The 22,592-nt window shown below is 38.1% G+C and overlaps 1 protein-coding gene and 1 long non-coding RNA gene across 6 annotated transcripts in view; both read right to left on the bottom strand.

Moving 5' to 3' along the window:
• Positions 1-853: 853 nt before the first annotated feature.
• LOC133101006 (uncharacterized) lies at positions 854-4,790 on the bottom strand. Its single transcript, XR_009702575.1, has 3 exons — positions 4,681-4,790; positions 4,084-4,246; positions 854-996 (listed from the first exon to the last, which is right to left on the bottom strand). It is a non-coding gene; the product is annotated as an uncharacterized LOC133101006 (long non-coding RNA).
• Positions 4,791-8,171: 3,381 nt separating this feature from the next.
• Positions 8,172-22,592, bottom strand: part of RIMKLB (ribosomal modification protein rimK like family member B) — a 122,076-nt gene continuing 107,655 nt past the window's right edge. For all 5 annotated transcript variants that reach the window (XM_061205545.1, XM_061205544.1, XM_061205543.1 and 2 more), the window contains exons 3-6: positions 20,376-20,606; positions 18,258-18,344; positions 15,524-15,727; positions 8,172-11,486 (exon numbers count right to left, since the gene is read on the bottom strand). In XM_061205545.1, the coding sequence (XP_061061528.1) occupies positions 11,023-11,486; positions 15,524-15,727; positions 18,258-18,344; positions 20,376-20,606 (986 nt within the window). In that variant the 3' untranslated portion in view covers positions 8,172-11,022. The remainder of the gene's footprint in view (positions 11,487-15,523; positions 15,728-18,257; positions 18,345-20,375; positions 20,607-22,592) is intronic.

Below are 22,592 nucleotides of genomic sequence, written 5' to 3' on the forward strand. Positions count from 1 at the left end.
AATTTGTATCAGTATCTGCTTACAAAGCCCATTTTGTCAAAGCTTACAAAGCCTATCTTGTCAAAAGTACTAGGGCTGCCTCTGAATACACATGTATATTATCAGATCCCCTACAGTTCAAATAAAGTAGGTCAGACATGGTCTCCAGTCACAAGATTAAAATGTAGTGAGCAATGCTATGACAAGTGTGTGCTAGAGCCTTGTCAGAGTGAAACAGAAAAAAGCCTGCATTTCTTCAGAGATAAAAACATAGCAATAATTATTCAGCATGGACAGATAAACTGAGATGAAAGGGGCAGGAGGATATCCACATAATACACATTTTAGTGCCTATCTTTGTGCCAAAAGGAGTAATCATATCAGAATATTTTATAGAGAGATCAGTCTGTCAAGAACCAAGGAGTTTAATCTTTCAAAAAGTGAAGAAAAAAAAGAGAATGACACATGTGGAGCTGGACATCAAGTCTAGATATGCAGACTGAAGTGAACCCATACAAAATGGAGTGAGCAGAAATAACTGACAAAAGAACAAACCAGGGCTTCCCTGGTGGCGCAGTGGTTGAGAGTCTGCCTGCCAATGCAGGGGACACAGGTTCGAGCCCAGGTCTGGGAGGATCCCACATGCCGCAGAGCAACTGGGCCCGTGAGCCACAACTACTGAGCCTGCGCTCCGCAGCGGGAGAGGCCGCGGCAGTGAGAGGCCCGCGCACCGCAATGAAGAGTGGCCCCCGCTCGCCGCAACTGGAGAAAGCCCTCGCACAGAAACGAAGACCCAACACAGCCAAAAAATAAATAAATATAAATAAATAAATAAAAATTAAAAAAAAAAAAGAACAAACCATACTCCATGCTATTTCATTTCCAGTTCGGGTGTTTTTATTTTAGAAAGCACACTGAATTAAACAGGTTAGAGCTATTGCTTCCTTGTTCTGTGTACTTCTATCCTCCATTTGAGAAAACATATAGTCTTCATCCATTCTGCGAGATCAAAAGAACCTAGGGGGGAAACACACAGAGCTCACTTAAATCACAGTTTTAAACAGTCTTTATAATTAGGATGAGAAAAAAAGAAAAGGAAAATAAGAAAATTAACTAATGTGACAATAAAAAAATACAAATTGTCTAGATTGCCAAAAAGAATCATAACCCTTTTTGTAATTACCACATTTCATCTTGGTGATCTCAGCTGACAAATGTATACTAAGGTATATCATTCATTAAAAATAAAAAGCTTAAACCTGTAACAGGTTTAAAAGAACAACCTTACTTCCCAGATTTACCTGACTCTTCTTCAGGAGAAACTATTCTTATTTCCTGAAATTTCTTCTCTCTAGAATCAACAGTTCAATTTATAGGTCCATTATTTTATCTACTTTTTCAAGATGCTGCCAACACAAAAGCCAAAACTTTGGTCTTTATCACTGGAGTTTTGTGAGACTTATTTCAGTTAGACATCCAGGTAAGCATATTTTCCTAGTGATTGATTTAAACTGTACTATAGAGATAATTTATATTTTACAAAAATCAACCCAATTTTAGACACTGAATTTCGTATTAAAAAATACAATCATATAGGGGCTTCCCTGGTGGCGCAGTGGTTGAGAATCCGCCTGCCAATGCAGGGGACACGGGTTCGTGCCCTGGTCCGGGAGGATCCCACATGCCACAGAGCAGCTAGGTCCGTGAGCCACAATTACTGAGCCTGCGCGTCTGGAGCCTGTGCTCCGCAACGGGAGAGGCCGCGACAGTGAGAGGCCCGCGCACCGCGATGAAGAGTGGCCCCCGCTCGCCGCAACTGGAGAAAGCCCTCGCACAGAAACGAAAACCCAACACAGCCAAAAATAAATAAATAAATAAATAAATTTATTAAAAAAAAAAAAAATACAATCATATAAAAGATGTGTCAGTAATATTACTCCTTGACAACCCTATAATATAGACAATTGTGTTTTATTTTAGCACCAAGAGGAAAAAATTGAGGTAAGGACATTTTTTCTAAAACATCACAGAAAGTTATTGTAGCAAAATGCCTGAACAAACAAAATTAAACTTAAATGCTCTTACTCTAGTGCTCAAGACTACATTTTCAATAAATTATATAATAAGCAATAAATTTTGGTTCAGATTAAGATTCAAGCTTCTTCTTTCAGTTCTAAAGCACTGACATCTCCATATAATAACCAAAATTTGTGACAAAACTCTTTTTAAAAGTTCAGAAATCTAACCATATTAACTGCGGCATGTATTCTTGTGTTCCATATTAATATATGTAAAACTGTATTTAGCATTAAACAATTTTTTAATAAAAGGTGACTTTTTATACTATTTTTTAAAAAAGAAACAGAATTCACCGTGTATTTAAACAATAATATCAGTTACTCTAACTTCATGTTACTATAAATCCTTTTATTCCAAGTATGCACAATAAGTTCATTTAACTATCTACTTCCCGTTGCTAACCTAAAAATCTGTCAGAAAAAAAAAATTCAGAATATAATGTTTTACCTTTGTTGCAGATTGATTCATTATCCAGAATAGAAATAAAGGTAGGCCAGAGGAGAGGTAGAGGATTAGTGGTATAATAGATCTAAGAGATCCACTTCTCTTCTCTCTTGACCAGAAATTGCAAAGAACTCTTTGCATCTTCTCTTAACAAGGGACACTTTTTTATTCTCAAACCCTGTAAATGATGTACTCATTAATTCTACGTACAAACCACCTAAAATGGCTGCCCACAGCTTGCCTTAGTATCCTAACCACAAGCCCAAACAGTGACAACTTTCTTTCTAACTCACAGCGGTCTCATTGCAGAGCACTTCACTTATTCAGTACTATAGCAGATTTTGAAGAATGCACAGCACATAATGCAAAGAGCACCATATTGGCAGTTAGGACACTTCAGATGTAGTCCTGGCTCTGTAATCTTGGTTAAGTTACTAACTTCTCTGAACGTTAGTTTCTTTACCAGTAAATCCAAGATTACAGTGTATGACCTCTAAGCTTTCCACTTTAAAAATTCTAAACTTCTATGGTAGGCCTCTGTAGGCCAGTAGTTCAATCTGTTACTACAGATACTACAGTAAAACAAGTAGTTAAGTGAATAAACGGGTCTGCAACTTACTAAAAGAATGGAAAATTACAGTCTTTAAATCTAGGGAATTCAAAATATCACTTCATTTCTTTTATTCAGCCTCATCAAATTCTAAAATGTAGAAAATCACAATACTGGTACTGATGAACATGTCTGAAGGCAGCTGTTGATGGAAAGGAAATAGACCTATTTACCAGAGAGAACACAAATGAAAATGGGGACACACACACACACACACACACACACAGAGAAATAGGTAGGCAGAGACAAAAAATGACAACATTGGAAAAATAAAATCCAGAGGGACTGAATGACTAAAGAGAGAGATACCAAACCAGGAAAGCAGAAGCACAACTGAAGAAAGAGTAAGAGAAGAAGGGCAGAGACAGATAAGCAAGACAGAAAGGTGAATATGCAGAACAGAACTGATGGGCAGGTACAGTGACAAGGAAATGGGACTAGAAAGGAAAGAGATAGCCAGAAGAAAAGATCATTTTTACCACAAAATATTGTCAAGTGACATACTTCTGTAATTATCCCCCCAGTGCTCACACTAAAAAGGGGACACTTTCATTTTTACAAAATGATTAACAATGCATATTTCATTTACCTTGCAGATTTTTTTTAAAAATCACATTTACTGTGAGATAGCATAATTTTTGCCATCATTAAGGTCTACATATTGGATATGATAATAACTCGATGGGGGGGAATCCTTTCACAATGTATATCAAATCATCATCTTACAATTTTATCTGTCAGTTATACCTCAATAATGCTGGGGGGAAAAAAAGGTTTCACATGTATCAATATACTGGAAATCCCTAATTTTACATATTGCTAATTTTTTTTTCCAAATTAAAGAATGATAGTACCCCAGTTAGGACAAATTCATCCTACGTCAAGAATTTACAGGCATTCATGATTACACACCACAGTGACTTACGGGACACTGGTATCATATTGAAAACACATTCTTGAAATTAACTTACCATTTAAGAGTCAAGATCAGGGATCGTAGTCCTGTTTCCATTTTTGCCCCCTTTGCTTGTCGTGGTATGTCATGCTCTATCTCTTCTCCTATGCAGATTTTGTCAGTAGCCATCAATCTGAAGAATTCTTTCTTCTGCTGCCACCTACCAGTTTATTTCTCTGCTGCAGCAGAAGAGTATATAGAAAAAGTTCTTGCTTACTATTCATATTAAACAGAAAAATTCCTTAACATTTCATATTTTCACATGTGTATGAAGTTCCTGTTTCCCCGAAACCTCCCCTCCAAGTTAAAACAACAAAAATCCCAATCACAGAAGATCAAAACATGTATGATCAATGTTCATGCTAAGCTGGAGGAGGGGGAGCTGGAAAGATTTAGACACTCAGCAGTTGCCATCTCAAGGAGCCATTCCTTTTCTGTTACTTTCCTTCTTCAACTGTCCCTACAAATAATAAATGCATAACTTAAAATTTTAACTAGGTAGTCAACTCCTCCAAATTTTAAGTTCAGAGACTACCAAAAGACTTGTGGAAGATGCAGCAATAAAGGAGTTTTTAAAAGTAATTCTAGAAACTAAGGGTGTTAGGCGCTTTACCTGCTTGAGTTTTCATGTTCTGGACTGCTTATTGCCCAATGGCTCTGAATACATTAAAACACGAACACATACGCCACCTACATTTAAAATAGGGTAGCATTTGTATGCCCATATAAGCAATGGGTATATTTTTTGCATAAGAGTAGTAATTTCATTAGGTCCTTTTAAAAGGACTGACCACAAATGCACATTTCCTCAAACTGTATACATACATAAAAGAATTAGGGCAAAAAAGGGAGAGTGACAAAGGTAAAAGCGGGTGTAGAACTGGAAATTAATACCACATAAATGTTTTGTCTTTTTATATCCTGAGATTCATTTCTATTCCCAGTCTCTTTATTATTGAGGTCTAGGTTTCAAATTTATTCTTTATTCGCTACTAAAGAACAATATGCAAGAATGAGCTAGTGATAATGATGAACTAGTAATAATGGCTTTTGTTCCACCCTCCCACTACCTTTACCCCAAAATAAAAACTTATTTTGTGAACTTAAAAAATAAAACAAACACTGACATATAAGCACCAAAGGCTAGTCAACAGTGGCACGGCTGTGACATTGTTTCTACTTTCTCATTCCTTCCCCCATCTCAAGCCCCACCCTTTGACCTCTGTATATGGGATGAGCCTGAGCAGGAGAGTTGGTGATGTCAGGACTGCGCCGTTCCCACGGATGCTCCTAGAGGCCTGCTGTGCTTCTGGGAACTGGGGCACAGGGATGGCTGTCTGACTGAAACCTAAAACAACAACAATTCACCCCACCCCTCATGTTCCCAAACCCCACAGTAGCAGCCAGGTATATATGCTATATAAGGACCATCTAATATAGTTTGAATATATGGTGAAATCTGAAAGCAAGATCATTTTCAACATGGCAGTGATGTTGGGGTGGGGGGAGCAGAATGGAGGTGCAAAAATCCTCCACATCCCATGCAATCACAGAGTGCACACATGCTAATGCTAGCCATTCTCATCAGCAAGAGAACAAGATCCTTCCATACGTCATAAATTACTGCAGGAGTGCAGCCAGGATTCCTTTGTTGGTAACTTTCAGTTCAAGACAAATATTTTTATCTTAAGATGCTTAGGGGAATGACTGTCCCTACCTCATATGAGTGAACTGAAGCACAAAACAAGTTTATGACTTATTTTATGCCTTCAGCTGTAGAAACAGCATTACAAGCCAGGATTTCCTATTCTCTAACTAGTGAGTTACTAGACTTACAGCCTCCTTGGATAGGACATCCAAAGAGAAATATATCTTGAAAAGGTCCTGACTACTGACACTAAAATTCTACCTATCAGAAAGAGGATTATCTCCCATAATGATAATAACTCCTATTAGAGCTAGAACTTTGGGAAGGACAGGAAAAAGGAGGGGACTGGGGTAGACAGGAAGGGATAGTAATATTAACCAACAGGAAGGCTACTAAAATGGGTAGGCTGTATTCCTGTTCCTGCCATTAACTTTGTTTTATGGGCTTGATTAATCTACTTCAAGATCTTGTGCTTCAGAAATGCCCTCCAATCTGTTCAAACCTACAACTTTTGAATATTTAAACCATTATTTAATGATAATCTCAAACGGCTGACATCTATCTCTTTGTTAGAATTAGTGTATCAGAAATGCTAAAATCATTAATTCTGAAATCACGCTGCTCCTGAAATAACTGAAATGCTATTATCTTTTGTCTCATTACCTTTCACTTTTATAATGAAGTCACAGAAAGAGAAGCACTACTAAGGTCAACTGAAGGCTATGTTGGGTTTTTACCATATATATAACCTAGAACCTAATTTTACCTTTTCAAAACTCTAGTTTTCCATACCTGTCAACTCCTAATTGATGTCTTTATACTGTGAGCTCACTGTGTATTCGGAACACCAACCCCTGAAAAAGCTTAAGCCAGAGTAGCACAATGGAAGAAACATACAAACCCAAAACAAAAACAAAGCTAAAAAAGTCACACTCGGAAATAATTATAGACATATATGCAAGGAATGGAGATATCTAAATGCCTAAAACAAATCCCCGAAGAAAGTCCTGGGTTCATCCCAACCAATTCAAACTTTACCCCCAAAACTTTTTCTATAACCAAATTATTTGCTAGATATGTTTATACATTGTTTTTTGAAATCAAAGTTATTACAAACCCATTGGTGCCTTCAAAGTACATAAAAGAAAGGAAATTTTAAAAAGAAAGTAAAGTTAGCCTTGTGATGAAAAAAAGGAGAAAGAATCAAATTACCTGCCAGCAGGCTGGGGCTGTGCCTGAATCCAAACCGCTGCATTTACCATTCATTCTACAGCTGCATTATTGGGGGAAGGGGAGTTTAGAAGGGCACTGACCCCGAAAGTTCTCAATACTTCTCACTCATCATCAGGAAGGGGGAAGAAGGAAAGTTTTTTCTCTGGGTATTTTTTTGTTTGTTTGTTTTTGTTTTTTTGGCTCCTGAAAAGGCTGGCAAAGAACAGTAATAGTGCAAGCAGTTAGAATATTTCTTTAAAAACAATTTTAAAAATGCAAAACATTAAGGAATTTAAAACACCACATTTTCGTTAATATAGAAAGAATTTTCACTAGAGTTAGGCAGCCACCCCAAAACAGCATGGCAAAAGGGCATTGGTATAAAGGAAATAAAATACCACACAAAAATCCAAAACAAAACTAAAAACATTTCAAATTAAACCTGGAAGACTAGAAGATTCCAACAGCAGATTTCTGTCCACTACTGAAACATTCCAAAATCCAAGCTTCAAAGGCGCCTAAATGTATCTTAAATGAAATTTTGTTTTGTTTTGTTTAAGAAAAAAAAAAGAAAGAAAGCAGTGAACCTGGTGATAAATCCTGCAATATATTACGTTTAAAAATATCCTAGTACAACAAAAACAAATTATAAAAGAAATTGAACAAACAAACAAACAAATAAAAACAGTAGCAGCAGAGGTTACCTGTCTGAGCACCTACATTTTCTTAGGAAGGGATCGTGTCTCACCAGCCATATAGCCCATAAACCTTCTCAAAAAGAGTGAGCCAGGAGAAAAATGTAACACAAGATTTGATTTCACAATGTCTCTAAGCACCCCAGACCCCAAACTGGGGACTCACTGAATGAAGAGAATTTCTTTTTCCTTTGTTTTCTTCTTGAGAAAAAGAAGAGATGATCTTGAAAGTCAATTACTTCTTTCAACGCCTTCGATACCTTTTCAAAAGTCTGATAAAGCGCTTGATGAAAGCAAGTCTCTTGATGGATTTTTCTAATGTTCCAGGGTGTTTTCTTATTTGATAGCATATACAGAAATATTTCAAAGTTCAGTGGAGTTAAAGCCAACAGAAATGACCAATCAAAAGAAAATAACTATTAAAAATTTTAAATGGAATAGTTCATATTTGTGTGTTTATGTATATACATAGTCCGCTTTTCATCATGGGTGACATAAAAACAATATCAGAAAGAATTACTTTTAAATACAATTCAGAATTACAATTTTAACAATGTACAATAGTTTTACAATAATTCAGATTTTTGCATGATAAAATAACAACTATACATATTTGATAAATACACATTTTTACCTCTCATAATAGCAATAAAGATTTTAAGAAAGTTACTCAACAATATGAAAATATATTTAACTTTCACTTAAATATCTGGGCTGTTTTATTTGGGTTCTTCCAGTATGGTTTGCTCATATTCTTTACCTTACTTTTTGAAGGAATTCAAGAGGATATTCATGTTTTTAAACTCTAAGATGTCCATTCCTGTCCATTCAGTGTGTGATCCAGAAATAGATTGGTAAGGCTATGTTTTAACATAGTGTGAATGCACAAAAGATGGATAGTGAGTAAAACTAACAGTGAAATAATCTCAAGATATTTCTTCTAATGTACTTGGTTAATTTGATAATTTTTTAAAAAGGCTACCTACATTTTTCCTGGTGCCTTATCCCACCCAACAGAAACCTTGAGTTTTTCATCAAATAGACAGGGTGTTCTATTTGTGTTTTAAAATTCACTAATCTATATACATGTGATATGTAACTATTCAAAGTGTATGTATCATAATCTATGTGGCAACCAGATGGTCTCTACACACATATGAATGATGATTTAATTAAGTGATTCCTTTTCCCTTGTTTATTTCTCTATCCCGAATAGTGTGCATCTTCCAAAGTATGGTCATTTAGTAAAAGAAGTACCAAGTGAGCCAGAGGTACTTATGTATTCCACAATATGTCGCACAATAACCCTGTACAAGTCAAATTCTTTTAGATGAGATGAGAATATCCTAAAATAAATTAGAAAGTCCTCTTATGTATCTTTTTCTAAGGTGAAACGAGACACTGCACAGATCAGAGGTACTATTCTATTTGTCAACAATCAACCTTTCACTCCATTTTAATATTATTTAATTCTATGGAAAAAACAAGTTTTATTACATTCCTTTTTTAAAACGGGGGAAAAACTGTACAAGTAAGCATGATCAAACCTCTGTTAGAGCTGGTTAATACTGATCTTATTGCCTCGAAGTCTCTCTAGTAGTGTCCAAGAAATTATGTTTAATGTCCATCTGAAGGAAAAAAGCACTGGAGAGGCAAGAAAGGACTCGGGTAAAAAGCTTCAGAGGATTGTAGGGAGATGGAACTTGCTGCTTAAAAAAATTACGTTGAGCTCTGGTGCATCTCCATTCCTTAACACACCTTCCAAACCATTCACCGGGATAGTTTTACCCATGTTTAAAGGCTCATATTATATGCAGTTTGGGGGCTTTTATAAATTCAGAAATAAAGTAATATAAAGAGTAGAATATTGAAGGCTTCAGAGTAGGGCTATAAGAGACTCAATACTGCTAAATAAGTCCCCAAACAAAAATGGTCAGTCCACCCCAACCCAAAACCTATGTGTAATAGGAGAAAATGCACAGCAAGAAGCAGCAGAGGAAAAGCATGTAGCCTGGAATAAATCATACACTGAACAGTCTAGAACCAAAGAAAAAAAGCAAACAACATACATATACACAAAAGCCTAAGAAGCAGCTATTCTCCTCATGTCTTTAGGTGAGTACCTCTACCAGTAGATTATAGTTATGAAAACGACTCCGTTGTTCGTTTTTTTTTAAAGTAAAAAACTGTTTCCCATCATGCTCCATTTTCTAGAATCTTTCCTTTTTGATTGGTTGGTGTAAACAAAAAGCAAAGCACATAAACATGCAAGCGTGCACGCGCGTGCACACACATGCACGCGCACACACACACCCTCCTAAAATGTGAAAAATGCAGATATATAACGCTGGTATTAGAAATCACTTCAACTTTATACTTAGGAACTTATAGACCCTTGATTTGCCCCCCAAAAATATTTTTCCTTGTCCTTATTCTTTAAATGCCCAACCACCAAAAGAGAAAAGGAAAAAAATAAAAGGCTTTAAATGCACATGTTTCAAGTCAGTGTCTTGTTAACAAAAAAGGTAGCATTTTCTTCACTTTGGCCATTGTTAAAGATGCAGGCATAGATCAGGGAATGTTAAGACTAGCATGTATTTAAAAAAAAAAAAAAAAAGCAACATTAACAGCATATATCTTTCAAAAAAGGCTAAAACACTAACAAATACAAGTCAATGCACATATTTTTAACTAGTGCAATTTTATCTACAATGGAGTAAATGTTATTTTGTGTGCCAGACATTGCAATACTGTTCATTTCCCTTTTATCATGCAAACATGCCAACTTTATCATTAAAAAAAATCTTTATTGGGTCACATTCACGTTGCCCTCCCACCCAAATTAAGGGGGAAAAAGTCAATAAAAGAGCTCCTCAAGATTTCATAACTATGAACATAAAGCTCCTAGATAATAGTGTATAGGCTGAATTTTCAGATTTGTATAAAAAAATTATAATTTAGGTAGATGTCTTCCTCACAGATTACAACACAATGTTAAATTACACTATTCTGAAATTTGTACCAACTGTACAAAAACAAAAGCAAGAGACCCTGAAAATATTATGTTCTTCATGGCCTGAGAGCCTACACATTTCTGAGTAATGTAAAATTATGAGAGCCTGACATTTTTCTGTATCTCAACTCTTCTGCCTCTCTATCTGTAGGATTTGTAAATCAAAGTCAGTAACATCTTAGTAGCAAAGGTCTCGTCTATCTCCCCCTTCTTCCCTCCTAACTAATCCTACTCAATTTTCTCTCATCTTTCTGAGCATTTTCCATGAACAGCATTGCAAGTTGGTTTAAAAAAAAAAAAAAAGAGAAAGAAAAAAGAAAGAAAAAAAGGAAAGAAGAAAAAGAAAGTTTTACAAGGGTTTTGTTGGTTAATTATTTACTGGTGGAATCACTCCACCAGGAGTTTGATTTCATTGGCTAGCAGTTGGTTCATGTTGAATAGGCCCCCCGGGAGCTTGGTGAGCAGCTCTCGCTCCGTGGTTTCAGGGTCGCTGTCAACAGAGCTGGAACTTGCGCTCATGTTGTCGACAGCAGTGTTGGCTGGGGGACCCAGCTCCGGCTCACTAGTCTCACTGGCCGTGGACACCACGGAGAGCAGGGACATACGCCGGGTGAGCCGGCCAGAGGGCAGAAGGGAGGCGGCATAGTCCGCTATGATACCAGCTACATCTAGATTACAAGCCTTATCAAAGGCTATGAAACCTACATTTGCATTGGCCTCGCAGACACAGAAGGAGCCGTCGTCTTTCATCAACAGGTCAATGCCACACACATCCATTCCCAGGATATTAGACACCTGGATAGCTAGCTGCTTCCCTTGTTCACTCAATGAGCACATCATCCCGACACCACCTGGCAAAAGAGAAGTAACCAAAATGATAAAATTTTGGAGTAAAACTAAAGCTGACCTTAAAGTTAGCCTCTAAGGCTAAACCTCTCTTCTAAATCAGTCGAACAGCAAAAGTGCTATTCTAGTGTAAAATTGGGACTCTGAAGTCTAAGATTCTTTCATTAGGGAATCCCCTTCCAACCCAGTCTCTCGACAAATTCATGACTTAGTACTTTTTCCATAAGCTATTTTTTTCTGAAGATATTAAACTTTCACTGAAGCCTATCTTACTTGCAATAACATGGAACTTTTGCATAAATACAGTTAAACCACTTAATGTTGTTATTGGTTTTTATCAGTTTCAGATTTTGATTTGTAAAAACAGAGATGCATCATTAGTGTATAGGAAAGCAAGAGATTTCTGTGCATTAATTTTGTATCCTGCAACTTTACCATATTCATTAATTAGCTCTAGCAGTTTTCTGGTGGCATCTTTAGGATTCTGTGTATAGTATCATGTCATCTGCAAACAGTGACAGTTTTACTTCTTCTTTTCCAATTTGTATTCCTTTTATTTCTTTTTCTTCTCTGATTGCCGTGGCTAGGACTTCCAGAACTATGTTGAATAATAGTGGTGAGAGTGGACATCCTTGTCTCGTTCCTGATCTTAGAGGAAATGCTTTCAGTTTTTCACCGTTGAGAATGATGTTTGCTGTGGGTTTGTCATATATGGCCTTTATTATGTTGAGGTAGGTTCCCTCTATGCCCACTTTCTGGAGAGTTTTTATCATAAATGGGTAGTTGAATTTTGTCAAAAGCTTTTTCTGCATCTATTGAGATGATCATATGGTTTTTATTCTTCAATTTGTTAATATGGTGTATCACATTGATTGATTTGCGTACATTGAAGAATCCTTGCATCCCTGGGATAAATCCCACTTGAATGTTATAAGTCATAATCCTAGTTATTACTTTAAAATGTATATCTCAGAAATAACTAATTTTCTTGTCAACTGCATTATTATGAACTTTCATCAAATCTTTAACCGTGGTCATTTTTAAGTCTTTTGTCATTTACAGACAGTTCTGGGTGTACTCTGATGCTTTTGCAAATATGTTCCTATAAAAGGGTTTCATCTTCAAGAAATTCATGGAAAAGACTCCGACAAGTACAGGTTTCTGGTAACTGTACTGCTGAACTGAATGAATAAGCATTTTCAGAACTCTAATGAAAAACTGATGAACTCATAAAAGTGTTAACAAAATATCAAGATGAAAAAGAAATTACATGGGACTGAGTGAACTGATGAGGATGAGTATAATTTTTGTGACTCTGTTTGAATTAAAAAAAAAAAAAAAATCCCACAAGGACTCAGAGGCAAAGAATATACAAATCAATTTTCACTGCAAAGTAAAGGAGCTGTTACAGTGGAGGATTACTGGACTGAATGTCAATATTATGACATAGTATGAGTGTGTTTCATGTTTGGTAATTGCAATCACTGTTGCTTTTGTTGTGGTCATCCATGTACAATTCTTGGTGTCAGCCTATTTATCTCTTGTAAAAATAAAATACAGTGTGTGTGTGTGTGTGTGTGTGTGAGAAAAAAAAACAAAAACAAAAACAAAAAAACAGATGCATAACAGGGAGAGAGGACAGAATCTAGGAACATGCTTCTCTTCCTCCACAGTCCCAATTCTAACCTCTGCCATTCCTAAGCCAAAAGCATTCTGGGGTTTCAGGTAGCTGGAGGAGTGTACGTGAAGTCTTCGCTGGTATCTGAGAGAAAAGAATTAGAACTAGTTGGAGACACGCTTCAAGACTAGAAAGGACTAGATAAGGACTAGAAAGCAAAAGAATTTTGACAAAACCTTGGCTTAAGGAGCTCAACAGGAGGAAAGCTGACATCAGTACTATGTAAGTATGCCTGACCCAAAGAGACCAAAGGTAAATGCACATATGACCAGAGTCCCCCTTACCACTGTGGCTGGAAGAGTAGGGGAGGGGAGTGCAGGAAGGAGGGGACTGGCACACTAGCCAATGAATTAAATGACACTGCTTCTCAGCATCCATAGTACTGAGGCCATCTGGAATGCTCCAAATAACCAGAGCAGAGCTCTGATGTGATGTGACAATAACAAGAACAAATAACAAGCTCTCTATGACTTGAATGAAAGAAATAAGAGCAAAAATTCAAGTTTAGCACAAAAAGACTCTCTGAACTAAAACAAAAACATGATTACCCAACTTAAAAGTTTCAACAGAGGAACTGAAGGAGAGTTGCTTTTGTGAGTCTAACTTGGAAAATCTACTGTAAGAAATATTTTGAAGCACATACAAAAAACCTGAGGTGAAGCCACAAAAGAAGAATAAAAAATTTGGATAACTGAATCAGAAAACCCCTAACCCCCAGAAGGAGAGAAGAAATCTTCCTGAAGCTTAGAAAAACTGAATCTGATAGAAACAGCTTACTAAAATCCAGGTTGGACTGACTGAGAAGAGACACATACCTAAAAATATCCTGAAAAAACTGTTGAGCATTTCAAATAAAACAAAACAACCAAAAATAAGAGAACAAAACAAAACAAAAAACAAACTTACAAAGAATATAAATTACCTATCCCCCCTCCCAAAATCAGAGTAGATTTGGACATTCAATTGCAAAAGTGTAAACTGTAAAGCACTAGAACAGAAGCAAGACTCACACAATTTAAGAATCCTATCTCAGCCAATATATCATTCTCCTTTGAGAAAGAAAGAAAGCTATGAGGTATCTATCACTCACATACACCATCCAGGGAAAATAACCAAGAAAAGATACTAACATAACAGCAAATGGCTAAGGACAGAAAACTCAAGATATGGGAAGATGCAGATGGAGAGTAAACAGTGACGAGTAGTGTGATTCTTGCAATACAGGAATAATTAACTCTAAACAGATAAAGACTGCCTGGGAATGGATAAAGTAAGTGCTACATAAGGATTCTTGAAACAGAAGAGACACACAATAAAAGAAATTCTGTTATAGACTTGAACTAAAACTATTAAATGGTTTCAGTAAAACACTGGAATACAAAGCCCAGGGAAGCAGAAATTTTTGTCTGTTTTGTTCACTGCTATATACAAAATACTGCTATAACAGTACTTGATACTTAGGAGGTACTCAAAAATATTTGTTCAGTGAATGAATGAATCAAGAGGGAGCAGTAGGAAGGGAAGTAAAACTGTTCTAATCCTCTCATGGGAAGAGAGAGAGAACAAGAGGTGATGCATTTTGAGAGTAGAGATTTCAAGGAGTTTGGATATGAGGTGTTAGACTAGAGAGGAGATCAAGAATGACTCCAGGGATTTTGGTCTAAACTAGAAAGATACAGTTGCCAAAAAACAATAAGGAGAAAACTGTGGATGGGACATATTGGGAGGAGGAGTTAGATGAGTTCAGTTTTGGACATGTTAAGACTAAAATGTCTAACAGACATCTACATGGAGATATTGAGAGGCAGTGATTTACATGTGCCTGGAGTTCAGGAAGAAAGCCTAAACTGGAGAGATAAATTTGAAAACAATAACATAGATAGCATCTAAAGCCATGAGCTAGATAAGATTACTAAGAACGTAAAATAAACAGAGAAGAAGAAAAAATCCAGACTATGCTCTGAGGCGCTTCAACAGTAAGAAATCTCAGAAGATACACACTTAAGCAAATCAAAATCAGCAACATTCTTTGGACCAATGGGTAAAATGGGTTAGGACACAGCTTAAATGAAATAATATGACCAAAGAGGGAATTTGTTAGACATCTCACACATGTGCGAATTGGGGTACAAATTGAGCCTTGGTGAAAGCAAATTTATGGTTCAGAGAAATCCAACTTCATTACTAGAAAAACAATTCTATACATTTATTATATTCGTGGTAAATCTATTAACCATATTTACATGTGAAAGATATGGTTTTCAACATATTAAATAAAAAGATCTAAGTTATATGCAAATACTCACTGAATAAGCTTTAATAATATTACTTTATATTCTAGAAAGACACTTGCATTGCTTTTACCTAGTGAGCAGTTGCTTTGCATCCTCCCATCCGTTGAACAGCGTAACATGGTGCCAACCACACGGCCTCCCACGACAATGACACGTACATCCCTTCCATGAGACTCTTTAACATACTTCTGAAACAGGTATGGAGCTTCATGGCGAATAAGATGGCTTAGATCAGCCAAATGGTGCTTATCGCGAGCCAAGAAAACTGCTTTGCCTGTGATCGAAAAGAATAAAATGGTCGAAAAGAATAAAAAATGTAAGTCAACAAACCATGAGCAGTTGATATCATTACCTGCAATTTCTTGTGTCCCAATCTACTTTTTCAGAACCAACTGCTTTTTAACCAAAGTAACAGCGTTATGGTAAAATGTATATAAAGACAAAGTAAATATTTGGGTTCTTAAGATTTGTATTCCTCCAGGTTAGCCAATAATATTAGCCCCACTTATCAACAAAACATTTTTCTGAGTTAAAACATATGTTTTATATATTACACAATATTAAGATGCCATGTTTGCATATAGTAAAATAGCAGTATGTTACTACTTCTATGCCAACAGAAGTGTCTGCTTTTAAAACATGGTTATAAATCCTTTGACATTCTTCCCATCAAGAGGAGGCGGAATCTATATCCTATCCCTTGAATCTAGAAGGGGACGTAATTGCTTCAGAAAAATACAGAATAGGCAATTCTATCTGGCTTCTGAGGCTAGATTGTAAAAGGTCACACAGATTCTTTGTTCACTGGAGCATTCACTGCAGGAGCCCTGAGACTTCTTGGCTGCCATACTGGAGAAGCCAAGTAGAAACAGTGCAGTCAAGAGTCCCAGCTGAACCCTGACCCAGCTATCTCTGTCAAAGCACTAAACCTTGTGAAGTACTTGGATTTATGAATCATTTTATGCCTTAATAAACAGTTACTTAATCTGAAGTTATTAAGATATTTTATACACTGTCTTCAAACTATATAAATTGGGATGGGGATGATGGAGTTGGTGATCTAGAATCCTTGCATTGTTGAAAAGGACGATAAAGATATTGAGACTCAGCCTACATTAAAGCATGCATCTTAAAATCTCTAGGATAGCTTTTCCGGGCGGCAGGGAGGGAGGCCTACTGGGTCCGCGAGGCCTCCGGGCCGGAGCCCGGGTCCCCGCCCGCCCCAGCGCCTGCCACCGGCCGAGCCCCACCCCCTGCGTCTCCATCATGGGTTGCAGTGGTCGGATGTGCGCCCGGGTCCGCGGGACAGGCCGGTGCAGAGGTCCCTTGTGTTGGCGGGGGTGGGTGCGGCGAGGTTCCGGCGCCCCCGGCGCCTCCAGGGAGCATCGTGGGGCTGGGGCTGGGGGCGCCGCGGATTGCTATGCTCTCCGCACTTTCCCGGCTCTGAAGCCTCGAGAACACGGCTAGGCAGCAGTAGTTTAATGGGGAGCTTGCCTGCTGGGAACTAGGGGCCTGCTGGGGTCTCAGTTCTTGGTTGGCCCCGGAACACAAGGTTGCCAGGTGTGTGACGGCAGCAGGTAGGAGTGACCCGCTGGTGCAGTGATGAGCAGGAAAGGAAGGACAGCGGCTGTTGGCCTGTGAAGTTAGGCAAGAATGACCAGCCGACACAGTCCAGACCAAGGTCTGTGGGCCCAGCTCGGTCCTGTGAGTCTGGTCAGTGGAATAGACCTGCAGGTGTGGCTCTTGTCACTCTAGGACTGGCTTCAGGACAGATCCTGCTGATGAGCCCAGGGCACCGTCCTCAGTTCTCCAGGAGAGTGCGCCGGAGTGGAGCCAGGGGGGTGTGCCCGACTCAGCACGGTGGCCACGCACATCCAGTCTGCTGGCAAGGGCAGTGGGGAGCCGGGGGAAGTCATGGCCTTGGGAGTGTCCTGTGATGAAAAAGAACCTGCAGGCTTATCAAATAACTTTTGTGTGCAACGTTGGTGTGCTGAGAAGCAGTTCTGTGTGCTTGTCCCCCCTGGTGGGGATCAGCAGTGCTGAGGCAGCAGGCAGGATACAGAAGTGTGAGCAGAGACCGTCTGGAATCCCCAAACTCCAGGGGAACTAGAGGTGACAGCCAGCCTAGTGAAGAGGACAGGAGTTAGGGGCGGGGGCGGCAGCCCAGCAGGTGCCCCTCATCTCAGGGCCCTAATCCTGGCTCCAGCCGGCTGGTCAGGGGAGCTGCAAGGTCTTCTGGGCGAGCAGAGCCCACAGTCCTGAGCTGTTCTTCTCTGTGTTTGGGTCATCTCCCCCCATCCAAGGGGAGAAATCTAGATGAGATTTAAGAATTAGTGCTTTAAGAATGTGGATCTCATAGTTGAAACCTCGGAAGGCATGTTTTCAGCACAGGGTGTTAAAGTGAACGGAAGGATTCAACCCCTTTTCAAGGAGGGTGTCTCCATGTGGGCAGAACTAGAGAATAAATGGGTCTTGAATAAAAAAAAAAAAAAAAAAAAAATCTCTAGGATAACCACTAAACAAACAGAAATGTGAGTTGTTGTTCCAGCCTAGCGGAACAACTCACAAAAGCCTTCTGTAAGTCTGAGGGACCATGCACCTAGCAATTTCCCTACAGTAATTCTTCAGAAGCTCTGTTTCAAAAGCTATAAACTTCAATTGACAAGACTACTGTCTAGTCAATAACCATGAGCAAATACAAGGTAGATCTAATTTAAGCTTTAAAAAATCTGTTTTGTATAACCACTTATTAATTTTCAAGAGTAATTTCAATATTATGTGTGGTAGCAACAACTCATACACACCTCTATGACCCCGTGTGTTCTTCACTACCATTGGGAACTCCAGTACTTCTGCTTCATCAATCATTTTAGCAAAATTTTCATGACCACCTGGTTTGAGCAAAAAAGAAATTTAAGAACAGCAACAGAGGTGTTCTGTGATAAATTTTATCTATACTAAAGTCAGCAAGACAAGGGAGGTATAAGGTAAGAACCTGATGGCTAAATTTTGTCTTCAGTTAAACAACCACTCCTTTTAAAATGGATAAAAACGATCTTAAACTGTAAATATTCTAATATACAACTCAAAGAAATTAAAACAAAGTTTCCTGATTCTATAACATTTTTCATATTTTTAGCCCTTATTTCTCTACCACGCAAATAATAGAAGCCAAGATCTACTTTAGTATACAGAATTCTATTTGGATTAAGAAACAGAAGAGTGAGGGAGTTGGGTAGACTTATCCAAAGTTGAAAAGATGCTGCATGCACAGGCATGGTTCTCTCTCTCGTCAAATACACAAAGTAATATTTCTTATCTCTATTATAAATCAGAGATCTTTCTACACTGAGCTATTCAGTACCCATGGGTTATGTCTTGTTCTTTCTGTTTATATTCCTAGGAACAAATGATACAGAAGCAAAGCTACAGCAAAAATGGATTGTAGTTGTAAAAAATAAGCATGATGACAGAATAATCAGACCAAGAAAAGGTTCATTAAACAACTGTGATATCATAAATTTGCAGCTTAGAGAAATTAAGATGACCTAGTCTCCAAATTTTAAACCTTAAACATGAGAGCACAGGTAATATTCATTAATTTGGTTAATATACTTTTCTCCTTTCCATTCTCTTAAAATCAGAATTGTAGAACGATGAAATAAGCTATATAATATCTCAAAAGCATCAGGAAGAGAGAACTCTCAAACTGTAACAGGACAGGAATTTCTTTTTAAAGCCTCGTTAACTCTCCAAGCATTCTGCTGGACATTTTAAGAAATATTTTTATGAAAAAGTATACTGATTTATAGCAAGTCTGATTCTTTCCAAACTACAAAAACTGGAAAGGCAGGAAATATATTAACATAATACTGTTTATAGCAGTGCTACTCCAAGTGTGGTCCAGTAACCCCTCCCTGTTTGTGACTTCTTTGCTATTGATATGTGTCCAAATAAATACAAAGAGTAAGCACAAGAAAGCAATTTGGCATTGCTCTGCTATTTTTATGGTACTTTATGTGTACCTTTCCACAGCAAATGGGTCTTAAAAAAAAAAAAAAAATAGTCCTCTACCACAGATGATTTTAGAAGCACTGGTTTAAAGCACACCTAGTGGGCTTCCCTGGTGGCGCAGTGGTTGAGAATCTGCCTGACAATGCAGGAAACACGGGTTCGAGCCCTGGTCTGGGAAGATCCCACATGCCGCGGAGCAAATGGGCCCGTGAGCCACAATTACTGAGCCTGCGCGTCTGGAGCCTGTGCTCCGCAACAAGAGAGGCCGTGATAGTGAGAGGCCGCGGTAGTGAGAGGCCCGCGCACCGCGATGAAGAGTGGCCCCCGCTTGCCACAACTAGAGAAAGCCCTCGCACAGAAACGAAGATCCAACACAGCCATAAATAAATAAATAAATAAAGCACACCTAGTATAGTGTAATTTTCTTTAAAAATATGAAAATATTTATGAACCATTATCATGAAAATGGTAATGAAGATAATCATAAATTATAGAGATGACAGATTCTTTTACCTCAGGGGTTGCCAAACTAAGGACTGATTTGGCATACAGCCCTTTTTTGTAATTCAGTTTTACTAGAAAACAGCCACACTCATTGTTTAAGCTTTGTCTACAGCACGTTTCACAGTACAACAGCTTTACTGAGGGTCACAAAAGAGAACTTATAGACTGGAAAGCCCAAAATATTTACTATTTGGCCCATTACAGAAAGTTTGGTCAGTCCATTCTACCCATAACATACACAGATTCATAATTCTCCTGCCCAGTTTGTTAAAACTGAAAATCGCTTCTAAGAGTTCTTCCTTGTTCACAAATTTCCTTATATCACATAACCCTATTAGTTTAGTAGGGCTTTCAAAACTTATTGGTGCTCTAAAATTTAGGCTATAAATTATTAGTTAACTCACCATAAGAGAAAGTATCTGGCAGAGGAACACCATGACCTGCCAACTCTTGAAACGTCCAGAACTTATTAACACAGTTCAGGATGGCTTGAGGTCGGTTCATCAACCTGCATCCCATCTTCTCTAGATGACGCAAAACAGTGATGTCACTATCACTTTGCACCCAAGGGGTTGGTACTCTCACTACCACCACCTGAGGGTAGGCAGTAATTAGTTCTCCATTGATACGAAGACCTGAAATATACAGGAATGAAACCATAACCATTAAGGGGGAACATACAATACAATAGAGAAATAGATATATACCAAAGCTTAGGTCTCAAAACTAAATGTACTATTTTGCTAACATTTCACTGGGACAGAGAGACATTCCTCCTTAAATCATTTTCTTTTGTAAGAACAAAGAAGATGTAATGAGAAGAATGTATGCCTGGGTAAATAAATTACAGTACATGTCAATACAATGAAGTATTACATATCCATTAAAAAGAATGTCATAAATCTCTATGTTCAAAGATGGAAAGAATGTCCAGATGCATAAGGTTAAGTTTTTTAAAGAGTAAATAACTTTTGTGTTTACATATATACAGAAAATATATAAAAATGGCTTTCTCTGAGTATGTGTGGGTGGCAAGGCAGGAAGAGAAAGGCAGAATGAGGAACTTTAAAACATTTTGCTCCATGCAATTCTCTATCTTTTTTAAGTGAGGATATATGCTTTTAGCACAAAAAGAGAATTTTTTTTTAAAATAAATTTATTTATCTATTTATTTATTTATGGCTGCGTTGGGTCTTCGTTGCTGGGCGCGGGCTTTCTCTCGTTGCGGCGAGCGGGGGCCACTCTTCGTTGCAGTTCACGGGCTTCTCATTGCGGTGGCTTCTCTTGTTGCGGAGCACGGGCCCTCGGCTCGCGGGCTTCAGTAGCTGTGGCTCGAAGGCTCTAGAGCGCAGGTTCAGTAGCTGTGGCGCACGGGCTTAGTTGCTCCGCGGCATGTGGGATCTTCCCGGACCAGGGCTTGAACCCGTGTCTCCTGCATTGGCAGGCGGATTCTTAACCACTGGGCCACCAGGGAAGCCCCAAAAAGAGAATTTTTAAAAGAGCAGTTTCTTGAGTTTTATCCAATACCATTCTATTTTTAAAGAGGTCCCAAATAATAAAGGAACAAGGTACTTGTTGCTCCTTACAACCTACTTCCATTAAAAAACTACATATACTTATTTAAAACATTCAAATACAAAAATATAACCCATTTACCTCCCATCCAACATCCTACATACTTAGTGTTAATAGTATGTATTAACTAATAGTTAATAGTTAACTAATAGTATGTTAATAGTATTTTCCCCACCATTATCTAATTATAGAAAAATATATAGATACTTTGTTTACATCATTTTATGTCACTTTCTCTCATCACTTAAAATTATACCAGACATCTAAGTCAGCGCACATATAACTGTATTGGGCTCAATAGAATTATACTTAAAGATACACCATATGATCAATCCCTTACTCATGGACATTCATTCATTGAATAAACATTAAGTAATTACTATGTGTCAGATTCTTTTCTAAAAGTTGGGAATAGATTGGTAAATAAGGCAGATAAGGTCCTTGACTAGTCACTGTACTATATATACATTTACATACCCAGGACTTTCATAGTGAGTGAGTGAGTGAGTGTGAGTGTGTGTGTGTGTGTGTACACCGTATTCTTTATACATTCATCTGTCAATGGACACTTAGTTTGCTTCCACGTTGTAACTATTATAAATAAAGCTGCTATGAACATGGGGGTGCAGATAAACCCTCAAGATAGTGATTTCATTTCCTTGAGGTAACATACAGAAGCAGAATTGCTGGATCCACAATTCTGAGCCAAAAGAGATTTTATCTGTTCTGATTAAGGGAACTGAGGTTATGTGCTTGATATTACCTGTGAATACTTCACACCATCCCCATCTTTTATTCCCTCCCTGTATGGCAGGGCCTAGAAGCACTTCTTACTCTCCCTTGCCAGCAGGATTCCATTTTGAGAATCCACCAATGAGAGACAATTACACAAAATTTTAAAGGTCAAAGAGAAGTAGAAGTCATTATTCTCCAGGGGCAGCTACAGGTAGCGCTGCGGTCATCAGCAGATGTGAGGTTTTTTGCCAAAGGCTTCAGGCATTCTCCTTGCAGTCATTCACTGACCATGCTGTTACAGGCATCTTGAG

Source organism: Eubalaena glacialis, chromosome 11 (assembly GCF_028564815.1).
Source record: "Eubalaena glacialis isolate mEubGla1 chromosome 11, mEubGla1.1.hap2.+ XY, whole genome shotgun sequence".
Lineage (NCBI taxonomy): Eukaryota > Metazoa > Chordata > Mammalia > Artiodactyla > Balaenidae > Eubalaena > Eubalaena glacialis.